The sequence below is a fragment of the Hoplias malabaricus genome, chromosome 15 (assembly GCF_029633855.1).
Source record: "Hoplias malabaricus isolate fHopMal1 chromosome 15, fHopMal1.hap1, whole genome shotgun sequence".
Classification (NCBI taxonomy): Eukaryota; Metazoa; Chordata; class Actinopteri; order Characiformes; family Erythrinidae; genus Hoplias; species Hoplias malabaricus.
The window spans coordinates 23,687,208-23,709,658 of NC_089814.1; the positions used below are offsets into that span (position 1 = coordinate 23,687,208).

General features: G+C 41.9%; 1 protein-coding gene across 3 annotated transcripts in view; it reads right to left on the reverse strand.

The window, feature by feature from the left end:
- Positions 1–22,451, reverse strand: part of shroom3 (shroom family member 3) — a 76,055-nt gene that overhangs the window by 20,856 nt on the left and 32,748 nt on the right. For 2 of the 3 annotated variants that reach the window (XM_066645738.1, XM_066645736.1), the window contains exons 3-5: positions 17,899–18,012; positions 8,409–8,543; positions 2,903–5,945 (exon numbers count right to left, since the gene is read on the reverse strand). In XM_066645738.1, coding sequence (XP_066501835.1) covers positions 2,903–5,945; positions 8,409–8,543; positions 17,899–18,012 — 3,292 coding nt within the window. Of the gene's footprint in view, positions 1–2,902; positions 5,946–8,408; positions 8,544–11,229; positions 11,352–17,898; positions 18,013–22,451 lie in introns of those variants that run through there. The other variant, XM_066645739.1, reaches the window with a different exon arrangement.

A 22,451-nucleotide genomic window follows, 5' to 3' on the forward strand; every position in this document is an offset into this window, starting at 1 on the left:
CTCACACCTACTACTGTGATTATATATAACTCCATACAAGCACCACGCTTACTGAGAATGCATTAGTTTAAATATATATAATTATCTTAGGCGCCATCCCAGTACTGTATATTAATGAGCTTCAAATTCATGATCCTAAACATTTATTTATAGGTGTTTGGATGCTGTATAGAAGCTACCAGCCCTCATCTCTCACCATCCCTTCAGCAAATCTATGTCATGTGAAAATCCCTGATGTTTATATGAAGCGTAATCGCTCTCAGAGATAAATAGCCGCTTCTTAACCATCCCAAATGTTTCCTCCCTGAAACCCTGGCAGTTTGTCCGTTATCTCTCCGGACTCCTCCCCATGGTCACGGAGGGAACACATTTATCACTTCAGCATCTATCAGCACCCTGTCTACTGCCAGGCTTAGTGGCACCAAACAGGAAATCAAGAGCACTGAACATTTCCTGGAGTGAACACTAAGCAGTTTATCTGTTCCTCGTCCTTCTTAGCTGAGGATAAATGGGAGATGGTCACCCCTCCATCACTAGAGTCTGACCAATGAATGTCTGCACTAAACCTGCTGTGATTTTGTTGTTTTGCTAAACCCCATGTGTTTATCTAAGTTCCTCCAACATTAATTAGGAAATGGCATCAGATAAAAGGTTAATTCATAAAGAAGATTAACAAGATCATTGTAAATTTGGACATGACTAAAAATACCTCAGAAGTATTTAATTAAAATTCATTAAGGTGCAATTAGAGACTATTTCCTCAAGCCAAGGTCCAGAATATTATATCGCTTACTTGCATTATGATCAGTGCCATATTCTGCATATTGCCTAGTATTTATATTGACATGTTTTGTAGTAAAGGGCAACACCAGCAGCCTTTTAACCCTGTCTCTTTTCTCCTTTCTCCTTTGGGTTCATCTGTCGTGACGTAATCCTGGGGAGCCATAACATAATAACTAGGAGAGTCAGTGTTCCTGTACAATTACTTACACTGAGTGTAGTTTACCTGAGCCAGGGAATGAACATTGAAAGACCATCCCAAGGTCCAGTTAACTGGTAAGTAATTTTACTTGTAAGACAATCTCTAAGGATTTATAGTTCTGTAGTGTTATTTAATATTTTCATAATAATCTTATTTTACTGTAGTAGTTTTAGTAATATCTATATAACATTCCTTTTGCACTTCATTAAATTTTATACTTTTTTGATGACAGTTGTAATTAAATGTCAGAATTTTATTTAAGGCTCTAAATGTGCAAGAGCAGTGGCCATTTAGTCCTGCTTCATAACCAGCTCATGTGGATTTTAAATAGTTAATGTTGACTTCCACTGGTAGCTATGTAAACCATTTGACTGTAGACCTTGGTAAAAGTAAAAATGCACTTTTTGTATATAAAAAGATTATAAAAGTAAAAATGCAATAATGTCACTGGCCCAAAAACAGTTGCATGGATTCTTCAATGGCATTTTCTTGTGTTAAAGACATTAAAAGGCGTTCTGCTCTCCCTGAGCACCGTGACCGACTCATTGCTTGTGTGCATGTGTGTGTGTGTGTGTGTGTGTGCATGTGTGTGTGTGTGCACGAGAGCCAGTACTCTCATGTATGTGTGTGTGTGTGTGTGTGTGTGTGTGTGTATCTCTGATGTTTCACATTGTGTTTATCCCTGCCCAGAGTACTCTGTGTCATCATGTCAAGTGATTTTAATGAAAAGTTAAATGGAGGGTGCTAACAGAGCTCACTTGTTAGAGAGCCATTTCACACATCAACCATCATTAAACAACCAAAAAGTTTAATTTCCAAATGAATTTTTGTTACTTTTTTTTTAAATCCCACTGATGTTGCTCTTTAACAACTGAATGTCATCAAATTTAATCAAATTACTAACAAAACCCATTAAATATGCTTCAACAATATGTGTTCTTTTATCACTTGAAGTAAAATGTACTTCTTTTTGTTGAAAGATTGGATCTTATCCGTACCCAGCAAGCTTATTGGCCCCTTTGCAGAAGTGAGTTTCCTGGACCACTAAACATTAACCATAAAGGAAAATTTACACTCAATTCAAAATTAAATAGCTCTCAATAGTGTATCAGTTACAGGTCAAGGTCCGGCTACAGTGTCTGGGACTGGACCCAGACTGCAATGCAACTATTAGTGACCCCTGCTCTTGACAATTCAGATACTGCAGGGGGTATCACCACTGACACTGTACTTCAGTCACAATAATACTCAACTGTGCCTGTGCATATACAGCTGTTGATTACACTTTTGCAATCTTGAAACTTGACCATAGATCTTACTAGAGAGGTTTTGCAGAAGGTACTGGGGCTTTTTAACACACTCAGAAGCTTTAGGTCAAAACTACAGCAGGGTTGGGATCCTGACCTAAGAGGCTTTTATGAGTGAGGTTTTGTTATGACTAGGTGTGGAGTGCAACCTTTGCCTCCTCTTCTTAATAACAAGTGTCCTTTGAATCTTGCGTTTTGATATTGCAGCCAACAAAAACTGGTCCCACTGAGAAATTTATTTTTCTAGTTGTTGGTCAGTGCTGCTGAAGAATGGTCGGCAAAATCCAACCAGACTGTTCACAACCCTGAAGGTTAGTACAAAACAGAGCAGATATGGGGTGGATTCCCAGACAGGGATTAAGCCTAGTCCTGGACTACTTAGCATTTTGAACTGTGATTTTCCATTGAAAGGAGGATATAGACTAGGACTAGGCTTAATCCCTGTCTGGGAAACCATCCCATGATGTCCTGCCACAAAGGACTTTTCCCAAACTTGACCTTGTGTTCACAACCAAATGACAATTTTCAGAGCATAACTCTAAAACTACATGGTGCAAATCTCATGAGCCATTTTGCTTATTGCTAATGTTATTAAAATGAAACAACAAATTACCTTTTTGTAGTTCTCCACAACGGGAGAGGATCTCGATCTGAAGTGCTGAGTAACTGGACGCTCTTCAGTGCAGTCCAAGAGGTCCTCTGCAGAAGCCGACTTCCCTGAGCTTCTGGCTGGGACTGATCTTTCGAAGACTCTATCCATGCTTTGTGGAACAGAGCCCCTGGAGAAGTGGTCCAAGATTTGAGCTGGAAGGCGGACTGGGCCCTCTGGCCACCTTTCTGGCTTCTGAGGCTCTGCGGTCTGACCCGGTGGCCTAGGATGGTAGATTTCAGGTGGAGCCTGTACCTGTGTGCTCCTGTTGGGGTAGCAAGCCCGCTGCATATTGACCATGAGTGCGGAGGGCTGGCGGCTTACTCCAGAAACACCTTCAGGTCCTGGTTCTTGAAGAGAGCACAGACTGGGTGTAGATGTAAGGCTGTAAGAATCTGTAGAAGAAGAGGAAGCTGACTGCATGTAGGCACTGTGAGGACGATGTGGACGTCCGTCCATCCGTCGACCTGTCTTACGCTCCACATAATCAGCCAGAGCATCTTGCTGCATTTGCTTCAGATCAGGCCTTGAAGTCACAGGTTTAAGGATAGCACTGCGACTAGCTGCGAGTTCAAACATCCTACGGCGATCTGCAACGCTTGTCTCTGGAAACAGAAGCTGTGGAGGTGCTTTCCTCTGAAATGGACCAGACTCTTGATCAGAAACCCCAACTTCATGCATGTTTTCTGGCTCAGAGTATGACATTTTTTTCTGCTCCATGGTCAGTCTTTTGCGTCCACATATCCGTACGACTGGAGGACCTACTGGAGGAATGCTGGGGAGCTCAGGAGGAATCACTCTATCTGGTACCTCAACAGGGACAATATGTCTCTCTTTTGGAGTATGTGGAGAAGTGGTGGGTTTGGGACTTGTCTTAGGGCCCTTCCTTTCCAGAGACATGTGCTTGACAGGGACAGGTGGAGGGGTGACACTCAAGTCTCGCCTTCGGAATGACGTAGATCTAAGAACTTTGGACTGAGCATCCTTGATGCTATCCCTGTATGCACGATTGAAAGAGGTGTCTTGAACTGTGCCTAAGAAATCCTGAAGATCGTCTTTGCTGTTTTCCCCACCAAGTTGAAAAGTGCTCTTGCTCCTGTGGAAGTCATTTCCATTTTCTTCTCCAAGCTGGAAGAAACTCTTGCTCCTGTGCAGGTCATGCGGTTTCCTGTGTTGAGTATGATCAGTGCTTCCATACCTTGGTCGCAAGTCCAACTGTTCCTCTGAGTTTCTCTCATGGAGTGCCATAGCAGAGGCACTCTGAGATCTTCCGTGAGAGAAATTGTGATTTTGCAGGTCCTCTAGACCAGAAAAGGAGCTTTTGGCACTGCGGGGAGCCTGACTTGCCCGTGTAGAGGAACTGTAACTGGAAAGGCTGCTGTGACTGCGTGGTTTGGTTTGTTGCCTTTCAAAATGACTGATTTTCTCCAGCACAGACATGCTACGCTCACTCTGGACGCTGCTCTGGGGGCTAGTACATCTCTGGACTTCTGCTAGTGCATTCTCTAATCGGGTTAAGGGATGCTCCAGATCCTGTTCCCTCTGCTGATATGAACAGGAGTCGCTGTGATGCCTTCCTGAAGAATTGATTTTCATATCATTTACAAGTGCTTGGGCTGTGCTCCCTGGGACAACCTGTCCCTGTCCAATTTTAATGCTTGTTTGAGGAAGTTGGGGATGAACATTCTGCTCTAGACATCTGGTTAACTCCTCCTCTCTAGGCTGTCTATAAGATTCCATAATATCCATGCCATGGGTGTATCTGGGTCTCTCACTTCTTGGCTGAACAGGGGTGTAAGGGTCTCTCCTCTCTGGCCCTATGGATTGTGCTGAGGGCATGTACCCCTGCGGCTGTAAATGCGACTTATAGAAACCATATTTGACTTGGGGGTCATCTTGCACTTGGTTGGACAGTTTAGGTTGCGCAGAAGCATGGGGCTGGACAGAGCCACAGTAGGGAGCTGTGCTTTGGTAACCATTTTCTACCTCCATTCTGACTCCAGTGTCTGATGCTCCACAGTGGTCCCTTTCAGGGATGTGATTGCTCTCCTTGGCAAGGGCTGGATACACACTACTGGAGTTGGGGTTCGTAGTAGGTATCTGTGCAAAATGGGGCTCTGGCAGTGGAACTGGGTAGACACCAGTAGGCAGCATGGCCCTTCCAGGCTGTGAGGAAGTAGGGAAATTCTGTTTGGGTTTAATGGTGGGGCTGCTCTCGGGACTCTTTTCGATAACAGTGTGAAGCTGACCCTCAAGGCCAAAAGATGACTTTCCTGAAGCCACAGAACCACTGGAGTGATGCCAAGACCCCCTGTGAAGGGCCCGCAAAGACCGAGCATGCTCAAGACTCGACCATGAGTTGGGGCGCTCATGGTTCCGGATGGCCGCATAGCTGTCACTGCGTAAAGGGGGTGCTGGTGCACCCTTCAGGTTTTCATAAGAGTTACGGTTATGCGCTTGACCCCATACTGGGCCCACGCTGTGACGCTGAGCCACAGATATGCCACCACTGCTGCTTCCACTACTACCACTACTGCTGCTGCTACTGCTGGCACGGTGACAGACCCCACCCTGGACACTTCGGGACTGTGCCTTTGTTTCATGTGTCCTCAGCAGTGCCACAGAAGGGACCTCGTGTTCTTCAGAAACACCTTGTTGGGAGTCATACACAGTGCGGACGTAACGAATATCAGCCTGCTGCATGCCCTCTGCAATTCTGTGCTGTGGAACATTTTCCATAGAATAAGAGCGCTCCTTGCTGAATGATGGAGCAGCCGCAAGGTACTCTGGGATACTGGAGCTGGTGGAGAAGGAGCTATACGCAGAATCCCTCTTGCTGTGCAGGTGGTCAATGCTGTTAGAAGACTTGGAAGTCGAGAGCTGGTTGCAGGAGCTGTAGGCGGGGTGAGGGGGATCTAGGCTCTCCATGCTGCCCCTGGAACTGTACTGGTCAGGGCTCTTCCTCAGAAAGCCTGTGTCATAGCTGGACAGGTCTGTGCTGGAGGCACTGTGTGAAATGATAAATAACAGAAATCAATTCTACTGTTCTGAGAAGACTTTTCTGATAAGGCTTTACACTAAATGTTGGAACATTGCTGTGAGGTAGGGCTGGACATTATGGCCAAAATTTATATCATAATATATTTCTTAATTTTGGTCAATACTACATAATTCCAATATCAATATGAACAAAATAAATGCCACAAAAAACTGACAAAAAAACAAGGAATTTGACATCACTGTCAAACCTAAAGCTCTTGGCTTTGTCAATATTCATATTTTTAAACTTGTGACAGATCCTGTAAACGTATACTATAATACTGAAATGTGTTTTAATTGTAATTTTGTTACTGAAACATTACATATTGCAAAATATATAGATACTGAATTATTGTCCAACCCAACTATGAGGATTTGATTACATGTAGCCACAAAAGCCACAGTGAGTCAATGTTGGGAACGCTGGGAAGGGTTTATACTTCCTTAGCCCACATTTGGCATTGGTCCAGGTGATCTAAGCCTCATATGCAGCTGCTCCAAGGCACTGAAATCTTTGGACAAGCTTTTTTTTTCAGATTATTGCCTGAACTCCTGTGTTAGCTTATCCAGTAAGTAGGTGTCTATAAACTTTAGGCCATACAGCATAGCAGACCACTGCAAAGGAAGTAGTATGCTGTTCCATAGTTATTCAGGAATTTAGTTATTAAATGAATGGTTGCTATGACCTTGGATTACCTTCAAAGGCAGTAATTTGGCCCCTGTTTAGAGATAATAAAACAGCATATCTTTAAACAAGGTGGCATTATTTTCACTCTTTGTGTTTGCTATCTTTACGGCTTGACCTATTATTCTTTTGAAGATTTTATATTAGATTCCTGATTGCTGCACTATAAACCATCACAAGGTCTATCTCTGATAAACATCTGGTATTTTTACAGCCCTCATAATGAACATTTGGTATCGATTACATTGACAATACGAGCAACTCATACTTCTTCCTGCTCTCCTGCTTTGTCCTGTCTTCTCATGTTTTAACCTTTTAACTTTGATTTCTCTGTTTTCTGGAACAGCCACCTTCTTCCTTTAGGAATCTGTCAAGTAAAGGCTGCTATTTGCATGTCTCTCTCTCTCTCTCTCTCTCTCTGTCTCTGTGTATGTGTGTGTGTGTGTGTGTGTGTGTGTGTGCGTGTTCGAGGCCTTGATCCCATGGGGATGCAGTGGCGTCTGCCCTTGTATGGGGTGGGTGAGCTGGCACCAGCACGCCGGTATTTCCACGGACATAATTAACATGATGTCAGTGACCCTTCAGTGGACACAATAGCTGTGCCCTCGCTCCTCCCTCAACCCAGAATCGACCAATTACACGCCAGTGTTTTGAAAACCTGCCAGCTATCCGAAAAAAGAGACCCCCATTAAACCATCAGACATGCAGAGCTTTGAATTTAAAATCTTAATATATGCTTCAAAAGAGGGTACTTTTTAAAAAAATGTTATGTGTTTTTTAAATGGTTCTTCAGAGTTATGGAGAATATGCTGTACATGGTTCTACATGTAGCATCTTCTGATAATGCTTTTATACAGCAGCAAAATCGTTCTTTTATTGATACAATGTACAAGAAATATTGAGGTGCTATTTAGAACCATTTTCAATAAGGGTCACACAAAACCATGTACAGCCCAAATTCCATCAATCTAAAGAACAATTTAATCATAAGAATAGTTCTATGCCAGCACACATTGTCCTATACAAAGCCTTTGACTTTATTAACGAACCCTTGAAGAACCATCTTTTTTAAGTATGTACAGTTATACACTTACTGTCTACTACAGTTCAACCAAGGCATACCGCCTCTCCCCGAACACATTTATATCTAAAATGCGTTTGTATGTGTACTATGTACAAGTTTTGTGTGTGATGTGTGATGTGTGTGTGATTATAAGTGGTACTTAAAGGTTTTGGTTGGATTTTACTCAGTGTAACATAAAACAATAAAAAAAATGTTCCTGTTAATGGAATCAGTTACAATGGGTGATTTGGGCACTGAGTGAAAGCATTTTGCAAACTCAACTTTGTGTGGTGAATTTTGACATGCAAATTTGCATTCTTGATCAATAGCACTGCCAAATTGGAGCAAATGCTAACAGTAGCTGTGTTTACACAGGACATTATGTATAGTTAAATATTAAACAAAACGGCCTAGAGCACAGCCATTGTGGATGTGAGATCAAAGGATTTACATCTTTGCTGTGGTGCATTTTTAATTCTTTGTATTTGATCAGTTATACAGTTTGTTAGCTAGCTGCATCAAAATGGACTGTTAGCATCACCAATTTTCTGGCCCTGACACAGCCCTAACTTCAGTATTCCTACGTCTGTGGTAAAGTCTTCCTTGAAGTATAGAGGCTGTTACTTTTAGCCATATAGTGTAAAACCCTGATATGCCCTGGTGAAATCTGTAGAGACTCTGACCTGGAGTGGTAGCTCTGGTGCCAGGGAGCCCCCACGGCACCCTGGGTTATCTGCATCATGCTGTCGGGGTCCAAAGGGCCCTCGCCCAGCTTAGTGGAGTGCCAGGAGTGTGGACGGGACCCAGGCTCACTGCGCCTTAAAGGGAGATGGAGAGAGAGAGACACAGACAAAGATAAGGACAGTTGCCAAAGTGCCAAGTAGACAGGGAGCAGGCATTTAGGCCATGGACAAAGGACATCCAACAATAGGGATCACTGAGACCCACACCACCATTCCCTCTGTCTGCTCATGCTTCCCACAACACACACATACACACACAAACTCTAACATGTTAATACAGGCTGTTGTTGTTAAAAACTCAAGTCTTAGCATATAAAATGTCCGACAAACTGACATTTAATAAGGAGACCCTGAAAGATAACCTAGAGAGCCCTAGGAATGCAATTTAAACACTCGGCTCAAATTGACCAATGACTGTGCTGAATTTTTCTAGGCCACTGGGGATGTGTCCAAACGGCCTTTTTGCAAAGTGCAGGAGGAATGTGGAGCTGGCACTCTATCCGAGCCAGACCAGATAAACACCTCCAAATAAACACTTCCTGGTCCAGAGCATCACACACAACATCTTCAAGCAAATGATAACAGCTTCATCTTAATTCTAGACATTCTTTTTGTCTAAATGAGGACAGTCAAAAAGTATATGTTGTCCTGACAGAAGCTATGAAAAGGATAGTTTTCCACCATCTGTATTGTTCTGTTCTCTTAAATATACATATTTGTCAGTGTTTTACCACTATACAGAACAGTCCAAGCACACAGCAGAAAACCTGTTTTAGGATTTCCCAGCATCTACAACATATGCAGAGCATTATATTCTTTCATTCATCATCTGTAAGCCTTTCATCCTGATCAGGGTCTCGTTGGGTTCAGAGACACCCTCGATTCATCAGGACAAGCAATATAGGAACATAACCTGGACAGGTTCAGTTTTGATACATTATGCTAATAAGTGACAGTACAGTACATGCTTTAAACTCATAAGGAATTGAAACTCGACTTGCACTCATGATCTAAGACTTGACTTGGACTTGCTCTCAAAGACTTGAGACTTGACTTGGACTTGTGAGCATCTGTCACACACTCAGCCATTTACACGCACACACACCTGTGGACAAGTCACTCACACAGTCAGGACAATGAGACTCTGCAACTGGGTGGCTGCAAACCACCTGCAGTGCCACCCTTAAATCTATTTAAAACATTCTAAGTATGTTTATAAATAACTAAGCTACTGATCTTGCTCCAGCCCAGTGATGAAGCTGATCTGACTGGGCACGCAGCACTTAAAAGTGGGTGGGTAAACAGGAAATGGTTTTGTCCAGATACATAGGAAGACGAAAGCTGTTATCTCATCAAGGGAGGATAATAACCACATATCTGACATACTTGCTCCACCAAGTAATCACACATCCATCAAATTTTTTTGCTCAAGCGCATTTAGCTAGGATTTCTAAAACAGCTCTGAAGTACATGAATACAGACTTCCAACAAGTACTTAAACAAGAAAGGCAGGAACAGTCATAACTTGTCTGTTTGTACTTGTTTGGAAGCATCGGGCCAAATCTTAGCTTCACATAGATTTCAGAGTTAGCCACCTGATCTAGGACCAGTTTAACGAAGTGAACTCTAGTCAATGGTAAATATATTTTTTTGGCAATTTGTAGTTTACTACATCAATTAAACACAGCAGCTGTCCTTTCCACTTCAAACTTCATGATGAACGGACTAATAGAAATGCTCCAAAATGAAATGAAATAAAATTTTACACTGATTTCACTGAATGTTAAGGTTTGTTCCTTCTCCTGCTCTTGCTAACAGAACAATTAAATACCAAAGTACACTGTTGTACTCCCACATTTCAGTGAATCAAATTTAATGAAGGATCTAACAAGCTAACTTGGCACCTACTCACATTTATATAGCAAAAAAGAGCCAAGGAACAGTTGTACAGACACGCACACACACCACCACTAACCACAAAAACTGTTTAATGGCCATTACTGCACACAAATGCCTAGAGACAGCTAAAATACCCAAAGTGTATTGAAAATTACTGGGCAAAGCAAACACATCCAGTCAGATACATTTAAGACCAAGCACCTAGAGACCATTACTGACCACAGAAGTCTCCTAGAGTCTGTTGTGTAACACCACTTAGACAATGACTTGACCAACCCAAGGCCTTATGAACCATTAATGGGCAAAACAAGAATTTTGCAGATAGCTATTTGCAAAACTGATGCCCACTGACCATAAGACTACCACCAAACACCTGGAATGAAGACCTAGAGGGTGTTAGCTGGACCTCAAAATTAATTAATTAATCATTAATGATCAGTATGTCTATGAGCTTGTTGCTGTGGTGCCTACGGACCAGGCAAACCAAGTTCCTAGGGACCAGTAACAGGTAAATCAAGCACAAAAACATAGTAGAACACTTATTTATTAGGTACCATTACCAAGCACAATGAGAAACACCTACAGAACACCTATTGACCATAAACATCACTACAAGCAACATTAATTGAAACTCCAAGAATCTAGTGGTCATACCATTCACAACAAACTCGGTTAAGTGGAACGGCAAGAGCCTAGTGACCATACCAGTCACAGCACACGCCATCAACTGGAACACCAACAGTCTAGTTACCTTATCCATCAGAACAAGTAGTGTTAACCGAAACGCCAAGGGCCTAGTGACCATAGAAGTGGCAACAAACCTGTCCAATATACCAATTTACAAACCCAAAGGTTTGTTTACCTGGCAGTGAACCTGAGCACCTTGGAGATGAGGCCAGTGGCCAGACTGTTGACGCTGGTCTCCGAAGGCGCCTTGCATAGCGCTCCGTCCGACCTTCCGAGTTCTGACCTTTTCTGCTTCCTTCGCAGCTTCCTGCGGTAAAACGCACCCAGCAGCTCCATGCTCTCCTTGCCCACTGAACTCTCACACTCAAATGGTGGACTGCGATGGACAGCGGGCAGTTAGCGAAACGGAGATTCAAACTGTCCTTAAACCACGCAATTAAACGTCATTACGTCTCGTATGATAAGGCTGTAAAATAAACATCCTGCCTCTGACGAACCAGCACCAGAGAGGGCGGGGAGAAATAAGGAAAGAAAGATGTGAAAACAAGGTAGAGAGAGAAAAAGGAGGGAAGGAGTGGAAACTACTCAGATGCAGAGCTCTATTCTGTTTTGAACGCTGGGAGCGAACACTAACACATGATAGCATGCGCACCCACAACCAAACAAAGACCACTCTGTGTTTGCATCTTTCTGTCTTTCCTCTTCTTCCTCCTTTTTTCCCTCCTAACCTAGCTATCAACACATGACCCCAGTGTGAATCCACTGGGCACATCCAGTCCCTGGAGCTTCTAAAGGGCCAGAAAGGGCAGAACCAATGTGTAACACTGGTTTTAGGTTAGTGTGTTTACTCCAGCTGTATTAACTCACCAATGACTGTGAGACAGTGCAGGTGCAGTGCAACAGGTGTCTTCGCCTGTCTGTTGATTTAGGGCAGTAGGCTGGAGCAATGTGATGACTTGAAGCCCACACAACACCCTTCCACCCCTATCAACCCCCCACCCCGCTCCTTGTCTCACATCTCTCTCTAGAGAACAAGACCGAGGGTGAAATTGGGAAGGAGAGTGTTTCACAAAGCCATTGCACAGCCCCAGCACCTCTCTTTCAGCTCTGACACAATAGCGGCGGATTTCCGCACTGTTCCATGGTGAGTCTCCTGGGAGACTCTAGGATTTTCCCCTCGGACACGCGGAACCTCCCAACGTAAGCTGAGCTCCAGGAATGCGACAGATCTGATACACTCCCTTATTCACACCCTGGGCTCAAAAACACCTCACACTCTCTCACCATCTGTGGACGTCTTGAGTCTCTTTCTCCCTATCCATCTGTCTCTCTTTCTGTCTGCTTGGCACCCTCTTTCCATCAGTCCCTGGCAATATTTATTCTGTCCTGTCTCTTTTTCTCTCTCTCTCTCCTTCCATCCCTTTCTCTCTGTACTCTGTGGGTTGGTCTGTAGCAGGGTGTGTCTGGGTGCAGAAACCTTATCTGAGTCTGGGGAACGCTGGCTGCAAATCTGTTTGATCTGAGGAAACTGAAACTGGAGAGAGAGGATTATACAGTGGGAAGGAGAAAGAGAAATGTAGAGATGGAGAAGAGAGAGCATGGGGTTGAGGACAGAAGAGGGGTTCAGATGCCTGGTTACTGAGTGACATGTTCAAGGTTCCTCCTAACATTCCCCCAATCCTCTACACTGAATAATCACTGGATTAGGAACACCTATCTACATTTGTTGTCCATTTTATCAGCTCCACTGACCATACAGGAGCACTTACACCCTGCTCCTGAATTGTCAGGACCCCCACAGAGCAGGCATGATTTGGGTGGTTGATCAGTCACTGCAGGACTGAGAACAGTCCACCAACCAAAAATATCCAGCCAACAGTGTCCTGTGTCCACTGATGAAGAACTAGAGGTCGACCAACACAAACTGGAGCAACAGATGAGCTACTGTTTCAGATTTCATATCTACAAGGTGGACCAAGGAAGTATGTGTGTCTAAAAGAGTGGACAGTGAGTGGACTCACTTTTAAATACTCCAGCAGCCCTGCTGTTTCTGATCCACTCATACCAGTGCAACACGCTGACACACCACCACCACGTTAGTTTTACTGCAGCCCTCTGTGGCAGTCCTGACCACTGAAGAGCATGGTGGAATGAGGATAAGAATGCATGTAGAGAATTAGGTGGACTACAGTCTTGTTTTGCAATTGTAAAACTACAAAGTGCTCCTGTATGGTAAGGGAAGCTAATAAAATGGGCAATGAGTGTAGATACAAGGTCCAGTGAGCATTAAGTGAAGAAGCTTCTCTATTTACAAACTCATAGGTTCCACCCTGCTAGAAGAATCATCACATGAACAGGGGCATCTGTTCAATTATGCATTTTATGGTATAAATTATACAAAGAACCGAATGTAAATACATAGGCTACACTGACCAATGTGAACACCTGCATTGTCTCAGCTTCATTCAAACCACTGTAACAGACAAAAAGGTCAAACACTCCCTGAATCTGCAGGACCAGTCCTTTCCACTCCCTCTCATCACCAGAGTTATCAGGATTTAAAGAGAGGCTGAGATATACCAGAGGGTTAAAGTCCACAGACCAGAGTGTGGTAAAGTCCCCAGACCCCAAAGGCTTCAAGTCCTCAGACCTTATTAGTCCTTAGATCACAAAGTGGTAATGTCCTCAGACCCCAGAGGGCTAAATCATGTTTTAAAAAAACAATGTCATTTCTTACATTGGTAAAAACATAAGGAGAAGTCTCAGAATAAAACAAGATTAACTCTGATAACAGTCTCCTTGAACATTCCTTGAACATTTCCAAAAAGAAACTCAAAAAAACATCCCTGAGGTTTTTAAAATGTCCTGACATCAAAACGGCTTCATAGCCACACTCTCAGACATGTTACTCCGTGATTCTTTTCTTGTAGGGAAACATGTAGAGATAGGATATCAGATGGCAGACAAGCCTCGCTATTATGATCTTTGTGAAGAAGAGGACGTTGGAAGGGGCAGATCAACAGTGAACCCCCCCCAGACTCCCATGGGGTCCTCAGGTTCTTATCTCTAGCTCATTGCTGAATGATGCTGTCACTGCCCTGCTAGTCAGATCCCAGGGGAACCATGGCTGTAATGGTCTACACTGACAGACAACAGAAGAAGAGAACCTGGGCTCTGGGACCTGGAAATCTAGGGAGAAGAGGAACCGTGATTAAACCCGGTCACCGCGGAATAATGGATAATCCTGCCTCCGAGCTGGTGTTCATAGATCTCAGGATCGCATGGTTCATGAACTGTATGTGAACCTTTTGGCATTATCCTCATGGTATTAGTTTCTGGGAGGAAAGAATAAAGGAGCAAACATGGACGAGAGAGTGACTTGTTGTGGTCATTCCAGAGAACATATTAGCACCTGATGCCTTGATAAGTGTCCTATTTTGAGATATGATCACCGACTGACAGATACAACATTCATTCATTCATGCTCTGATCAGGGTCTGAAGCCCACCTGGAATCATATTGGAGCGCCAAGCAGGAACACACCCCAGCCCAAAACCCCATCTTTCTTACGTATTCCTCAAGTGTATTCTGAAGTCTGCATCCATCTGTGTGTTTGTGTGTGTGACTGTGTGCATTTCTACCAAAACAAGCAGCACGCCCTCTGTTGGACTACGCTCATCTCATGACTCAAAGATTGCTCATCAGGCAACAAATCATATTCCTCATGAGAGGAAGTCATCTGCAATCGCTGGGACGCATGTTCATTTTCTAAAGTAAAAACAAGTTAAAACATCCTTAACAGACAAGAAACATACATTTGGGTTTCTATGGGACAGGGTACATATGGAAAAATATAATTAAACCATACATATTGAAAAATACATTTTTACTTAAAGGCCATTTTGAAAGGAAACAAAATAAGGGGTCTTTGACTGTGGTCAACACGGTGGTGGGACTGATGTGAGTCATACAGTATCATATCTACTACGACTGTAACACTAGAACCATTAACAGCAGGAATATATTCTCAGACTCAGATCAGGTCAGAGAGAGAGATTCTACTCTCAGAACATTAAGATGAGATTATGGAGTCAGTGATAGCTGTACCTTGAATCTTTGTGTTACACTCATATACCCAGTGCACGTAGATACAAAGTCTCTGGGCAGCACTCCACATAGTGTTGCATAATGACTGATAGTGTGTATCTGAGGGAGACAGGAACTGTGTGGGGGTGTGCGCATCACACTGATGAAACTCTGTACTTATAAAAGCATCACTCAAACTAACAAGGGCAAGGAGTGAAGTGTGGGTTATAGGAGTATGTTCTGTGAGATCTTGAAAAGTTTGCATGTGTGCTGTGTAGAATCAGGCTTTCTCTCTCTGCTTAAGGCAGGGAAAATGCATCTGGAGATTTTAAACAAAGGAGAGAATAACAAACGTTGAAAAGCATGAACCGGGATAAGAAGATCCTGCTCTATTCCTGCTCCATAGGTGAAGCTCCACATATACAGTGACCCAACGTGAGGACAGACACCTAGACCCCTAGGTGCTGTAGTATTGTGACACCTGATCTCATACATGAAGAAGTACCCAAACACAAATATTACTACTTCATAATAATGATCCCATATTAAGCTCCATATAAAGGGGAGGTCACTGGTGGTGGTGGAGAGGGAATAAAAAGGAACCTCTATGATTGTGGGGGAACGCTGTTTTCTGTTTGGTTTACGTTCACTGTTTGAATTACCAAAAAAACTAATTTGTTGTTTAGTTCTGTAGTACTTTCTTTGTTACCTTTCATGCAGTTAGTGCTCTCAGGAATTTACTGTCAGTTCCCCCTAGAGCAAAATAAGTCAATTTCATCCTACTATTGAGCAGGAACAGAGCAATATTCTCAGCTTGATTCATGTTTTTCAATGTTTGTAGCGCTCTTTGTTGTCTAAAATCCATCAAAATTCTGTTTTATTGCTGTAAGCTGAGAGAGAAAACCTAGCATACTGTTTTTGTACCCATTTACAGACACTGGGGCTCTGTAAACACATTAGACTGGTTTCAGTAAATGGTGAGGAAACAGAACCACTCTGAAAAGTGTTTTTTGATTAACATCTTGAACGTCATCTTTAAATTTTGAATATATGTTGTAGACATTTAGACACCTAGTTGAATTCAACACCATGGGTGAAAAATCATAGACATTTCTGTAAACCTCATAATTTGACATGAGTCAAATTCCCTATGGCTTATCTACACATGCTAAACATGCTAACAAGTGTCCCTCTGAAGCTCCTGCTGGTTAGTCAGCTGAATCCTTTCCTGAAGTTGAGGAATCCAGTTATTGAAGAATTTCACTACGCAACCTTTCCATCGCCACCTTATTAGGACGAAGCAGAGCTGGAGGACGCAGACACAACTGTATTTATAGCATGTGGTCACAGAACAAGAAAGGAAACTACAAAAAGAGAGATGGTGGATACAAAATGATTAAGCATTCTTCACTTTTTAAAGGGTACAAATACTACACTGTTCTTTCTAAATCCACATACACTTAAACTGTGGTGAGTTTCCCAGTAATCTCAGATCAAAACACAGCTTGTTTACCCTGCTGAGGTTTCTTTCCTCCATACCCTTCTGTGAAAAAGCCATGCAGTATCTTGTGAGCTTCTAATACTCTAAACACAAAATGTATCTAATTTAAGTTAGACTAATGTGCCTAGTACAAGCACTTAGGCCTTTTTTGTACTTTCCCTGCACTATTAGTTTTATTACTTTTTCACTTTGACATGGGTCTTAAGAAGCTCCACAACAATACACACCCACCCCCCACCTCCAGCCCAACACACACACACACACACACACACACACACACACACACACACACAAAGAAAAGTGAATATTTCAGCAGTATCTTTATCAGATCTGATGATGCCAAAACACCAGTGCTGTAAGGCTTACAGAAATAGAAGCCTGGTTAAATGTAAACACACACAGTGTCCTTGTCATTTGAGATGGCAACAGTATGATTATCAAAAATGTAGAGAATAAATCTGATGTAGTGTGTAAAGGATGCATGAAACTGGTGATGCAGAGCGTGCATGAATGATGCCAGTGAGGCTAGGTAGTTATTTAGTCACCAGGGGGACAAGTCTGTGAAAGGAGCTTGGAGGGGCAGATCTCACTCTGGAGCCATCCCGAGGGGCTGTGAGCTTAAGTGCTTGTCTGATGATCTTTATAAAGAGATATTGAGAGTAGTGGGTGTTTACGGATGTTAGAATATAAATGAAGGGGGTGTACTGCACACTATGTGTAACCCCAAAGTAAAGTTACTGGGTGAAGGATATTTTTTTCATATGGTTTACAGTACATATTTCTTGGCTGACACTGAAACCAAAATTTAGGAAATTCAGCTGAAATGGAACACCAAAGCTGTCAATGACAATGCAGCTGTTATAGCAGTTCGTTCCACCTTAAGTGACGCAGACACTAGAATATAACTGCTTCACTATTTAAGGTGGAAAGAAAAGTTCAAGTGGCAAATAGGAATGGCTTTTGTTCATAAATATTTGGCCATTAATAAAACTACAAATGGTGGTTTTCAATGGTAAATCTCTCAATACGCAACCTGATCAGAGATTACAGATCTCTATGTAGTTTCTCATGGAAACCTTTCACACAGAGACATCAAGGTGCTGCTGCTCAAATAATTTGCAGTGACCAGTGAAAGGAAGAAAAGGGAAACAGAGCATCCAGTTTCATCCGTTTCTTGTTCTGATATCCCAAATTTCAGCACATTCTCATAAATGCAACAAAAGCCAGGGAGCAGAATAACACAGAAATAATGCAGACCTGTGTTTGATGCGCAGCTGAACTCCTCCACTGCACCGGTCTTTGCGCACCCGCTGGGAGGAGGATGGAGTGAGGGGACGGGGCTCACTGTCGCATGGATCTGCACAGCAGTCTCTACAAAAACACACACAGAATTACAACTGTGTCACACAATTACACACTTACAAGCAAATATTACCTTTTATTTTCCTTTCATTTTGATATTTTCATTGATTTCATTGATATTCAGTTAACAGCTGCATGCTGAAACATGCTGAGGGACACGCCACACACAGACACAGACAGATGCTGCAGTAGCAGACTTGCAGGGTCATAAACAGTTGGAGGGCAGTATATGTGTCTGTTCACATTTCCTGGCTGAAACAGACGAAAGCCTATTGTTATCAGTTTCAGACGCTCCCTCAAGCTGCTGGAAGTGGTAAGTGGTAAGTGCTTTAAGTGGTAAGTGGTAAATCAGGACCACCACAGAGCAGGTAAGATTTAATGTTCATTTAATGTGTGTATTGCTGGTACCATTCCATTCTGAGTGGATCAGACAGAGCAGGTCAGGTACAATTTTTAAAGCCCTCAGTGTCACTGCTGGACTGAGAATTGTCCGCCAACCCAAAATATCCGGCTAACAGCGTCCTCTGTCCACTGATGAAGGACTAGAGGATGACCAATACAAACTGTGCAGCAAACAGATGAGCTACTGTCTCTGACTTTACATATGGAAGAAAGTATGCAGAGCAAGAAATGAACTACAATCTGTAATTGTAGAACTACAAGTGCTCCTGTATGGTCAGTGGAGCTGACAGAATGGACAATGAGTGTAGATACAAGGTAGGTGTTCCTAGTCTCAGCGTAGCTGAGGTTCAGCATGGAAAGAAAAACCTGTGCACCTTCCGCTCTGTGAATCACAAAGACAGCAGTGCAGGTTGTCATCGGCTGTAAGTGTATGTGTATGAGAGTCTGCTTCTTGGTGGCTTTGGCTGTGAACAGCAACTTCTGTTTGGCAATTTAAGCCTGTATTTGTCTAAGGAGTTACCACACACACATGGGTCTTGTGGCATTTGAAATGTTATGTTGTCTCTGGCACACTGTCCATACAGGATACAGGAAGAGATGAGAGCTTGACACCTGCTTTCCTTGTGCAAGTGTGTGTGTGTATGTTTGTAAGTATAATAGATTGGTTGTTTCAGAATCTTTTGATGTTTGGATAAGCAAGAAAGCACCTTTCCCATCACAACCTCATGAAAAGGTTGAAGCATTGTGGGTAATGTAGTCTCCTGCTGGTCTACACGGATCTACATTGAGAGACTGAGTCTCATTTGTATTAACAGAAACTGTGCCAAGTATGGAAAATTAACATGCACATATTAATTATCATCATCATATACTTTCATTCCATTCATAGAGAAACAAAACACCAGATATCTTTTGAAGAAAAGGGTGTTATTAACAGCTACTGTGAGTTACATACAATAAATTACTGTCTGGTGAGAACAGATCCTTATTGTGAATACTTCACTGATGGTCTCCTCTTTATCCCAAATGTGGCTGATCAACCAAGACATATCCAGCCTATACTATATATTAGTGCTGTGAGATATGAACGCAAATCAATATCATGATTAAATGTTGGACGGGGTAGAAACATGTGACTACATGTGGAGTAGTGTGATTTAAGGGGACAGTACATGAACACACAGTGGGGGAAAGATTAACTGCGTAAGGGGCCGCTCGCGCCGTGGTCCTCCCACCAACAGGGGGCGACCACATCTCAGGAACCGTGTTAATCTGCCTGATTGACAGCAGCTGGGGCTTACCCTTTATTAAGCCTTCAGTCTGTGTCTTGAGTTTGCAAAAGCCAGACCTTGCTGGTAATTGGTATTTCTTTCTTGAAAATAAACTGTTGCTTACTTTTGTGCTATTTAAATGTTGGGTTTAATCTCCCATGATATATCTTTTCTCTGTTCTCTAGTTGTCTGGAGAACACTGCCCTGTTGGGATTCTATATCCCACTGTTCCCCCTTTTCCTCTTTAAATTCTCTCCTCTCCTTTTTTACATCTGTTTTTCTCCCCTTTTGGTTCCCTGGTAGTCACACGCCCCAATACGTATTTAAGTTAATCTATTTACATTTGGGTTTATCACAATCAGTCAACAACTATCTGTATCCAGATAGCTGTCCCATTACAAACTGAATAAATAAAAAATGTTAAAGAAGAACAGAATTAAAAAGAAAAATATATTAATTGATATAGGTCAGATTACATATGTACTGTAAAAAATGTCTCTACATTTTATGGTGAAAAGCTATACAACTTTGACAGTAAATGACTGTAAACTCTAAAACAGTTGAAAATTACTTAAATACTTTTATTAGCCAAAAATTACATTTTTATATCTCTTTACTGTATAAAATACATTATTTCACTGTTAAATGCACAAACCATTATGGGCGGTACAAGTGGCCAAGGACTGGAGGGAGCTGAGGCTCATTAGGGGGCTTCCAAATTTTCTGTGATTTTCTTTCTTTCTTTGTTTTTCTCTGTCTTTGAGACTTTCAGATTTTGTGTTCCATAGGGGTGATTATTTTGTGTGTTTGTGTTTCTGTGTGTGTTGTGACGAGATAGATGAGTGTTGGTCAGGAACATTCACCATCAGCCTGTGTACCGAGTGCTGGGGTGTGGCACCCAGATACTACACATTTCTTTGCTCCTTTCGGCAATACCGGTATGGCTATATCTCAGTGTCTGTATTCTCATTACTATTACTATTACCTATGGCAAAGCAATGTTCTTTTTTTATGTAAATACTAACAGAAAGGTACTATAAAAAAACAGTTCTGGAATGTAAAATTTACGACTGCCAAAAATAATACTGTAATGTCATTTAGATTTTGACCATATGTTTTATGGTGAAATTTTGGCAACCACAGCTGCCTTTATTTTATTTTACAGTGTGGTAGAAGTTCTGAATATGGACTTATTTTTCCAGATTATTTATCCCTATTATAAATATGCCTGCCACCCTTCTAACGCCACACTTAGATCATCCCACACTCACCTCCAAGCTGTTGTGTAATCTCTAACAGACCTCTAAATGTTTCTATAACTGTGTCATATAATGTTATCTATATAAACAACATCTGTATATAACTGTATATAACAACATCACATGGCTGAAAAAGGCAGCGGCAACAGCCATAAAAAAAAATCCTGAATACCTCTGTGTGCAACACTGACTGCTTGCTTTTTGGCTGAAGAGGAAATCTAATACGTTTTTTCAGGTGACAAAGAATGACAAAAAACGAAAGACAAAAAACTAGTCAGCTGTTCTAAGGAAAATGCAGTAGGAGAACAGGACTTTGAACATTTCACAAAAATGTGTGCGCGTGTGTATGTGTGTGTGCTGTCTCTATACAAAGCACCTCTAAGACCTGATAAACTGATCAGTGAAACAGCTACAGATAAACACACACTTCCTCGTGGATACTTGTTAATAAGACACCCACCCTGCCACACACACACAGACACACACACACATAAAAGGAAGTGTGTGTCTGTCCTCACAGACCTACTGGAGGCAAATTCAGTCCCACTCATTCAAAGCAGGTAATATCATTTAAGCTCAGTTCAGGTTTTATTATGTTTAGTTTCATTTCTAAACTAGACGAGTGTAGAGAGATTAAAATCTGACATAATGTTTCACAAGACACACACACACACATTCATATTACACTTAAACACACTGGGCCACTCCTTTATCTGATTAGATCCAAGATGCCGTGGGAAAGTACACTTTTTACTGACTTAGCATTCCTTTAACTCTACCCGCTCTGTGTGTGTGTGTGTGTACACTGAACAACCCAACATTAAAACTACCTTCCTGTTTCTAAGCTGTCAACTGGCTATTTAATATTTTTGTTGGGTGGACTATTCTGTCTTTTAAATACTTCAGAAGCACCGCTGTGTCTGATCCACTCATACCAGCGCAGCACACACTAACACACCACCATCACCACGGCACTCTCACTGCAACACAGATCCACCACTCAGATCATACTTATTCTGACCACTGAAGAACAGGGTGAGAAGGGGTAAACAAAGTATGCAGAGCCACAGATGAACTACAGTTCTTCAATTAATTTTAGAACAAATAAAATGTAGAACGAATAATTGAACATCTGCACTAGGGCTGTGCCATATCGTATGATTCGCGATAATATCGTCATAATTTTTAAAATGTCAAAATCGTGATATTGTAATGTTCTAACACATCTTACATAATGACGTCATGCAATTAGGCATAATATGGCATACGTTCTTTATGAGTTATTTAGGCACAGTGAAGTACAGTGGAAAGTGACTCTGAATGATTGAAATTACAGTTTTAATAAAAAAAATATTTTAATAAATAAAACCATTTAATACTTTTAATATATATTATATAAATTTAATACAATTAATATATATATTTTTGTTGCAATAGTGTGACCTTGAAATTACTGAAAGTATTTTTCATTCTTTCATCATATCACCAAGGATATTGTTACCGTGAATATACCCTA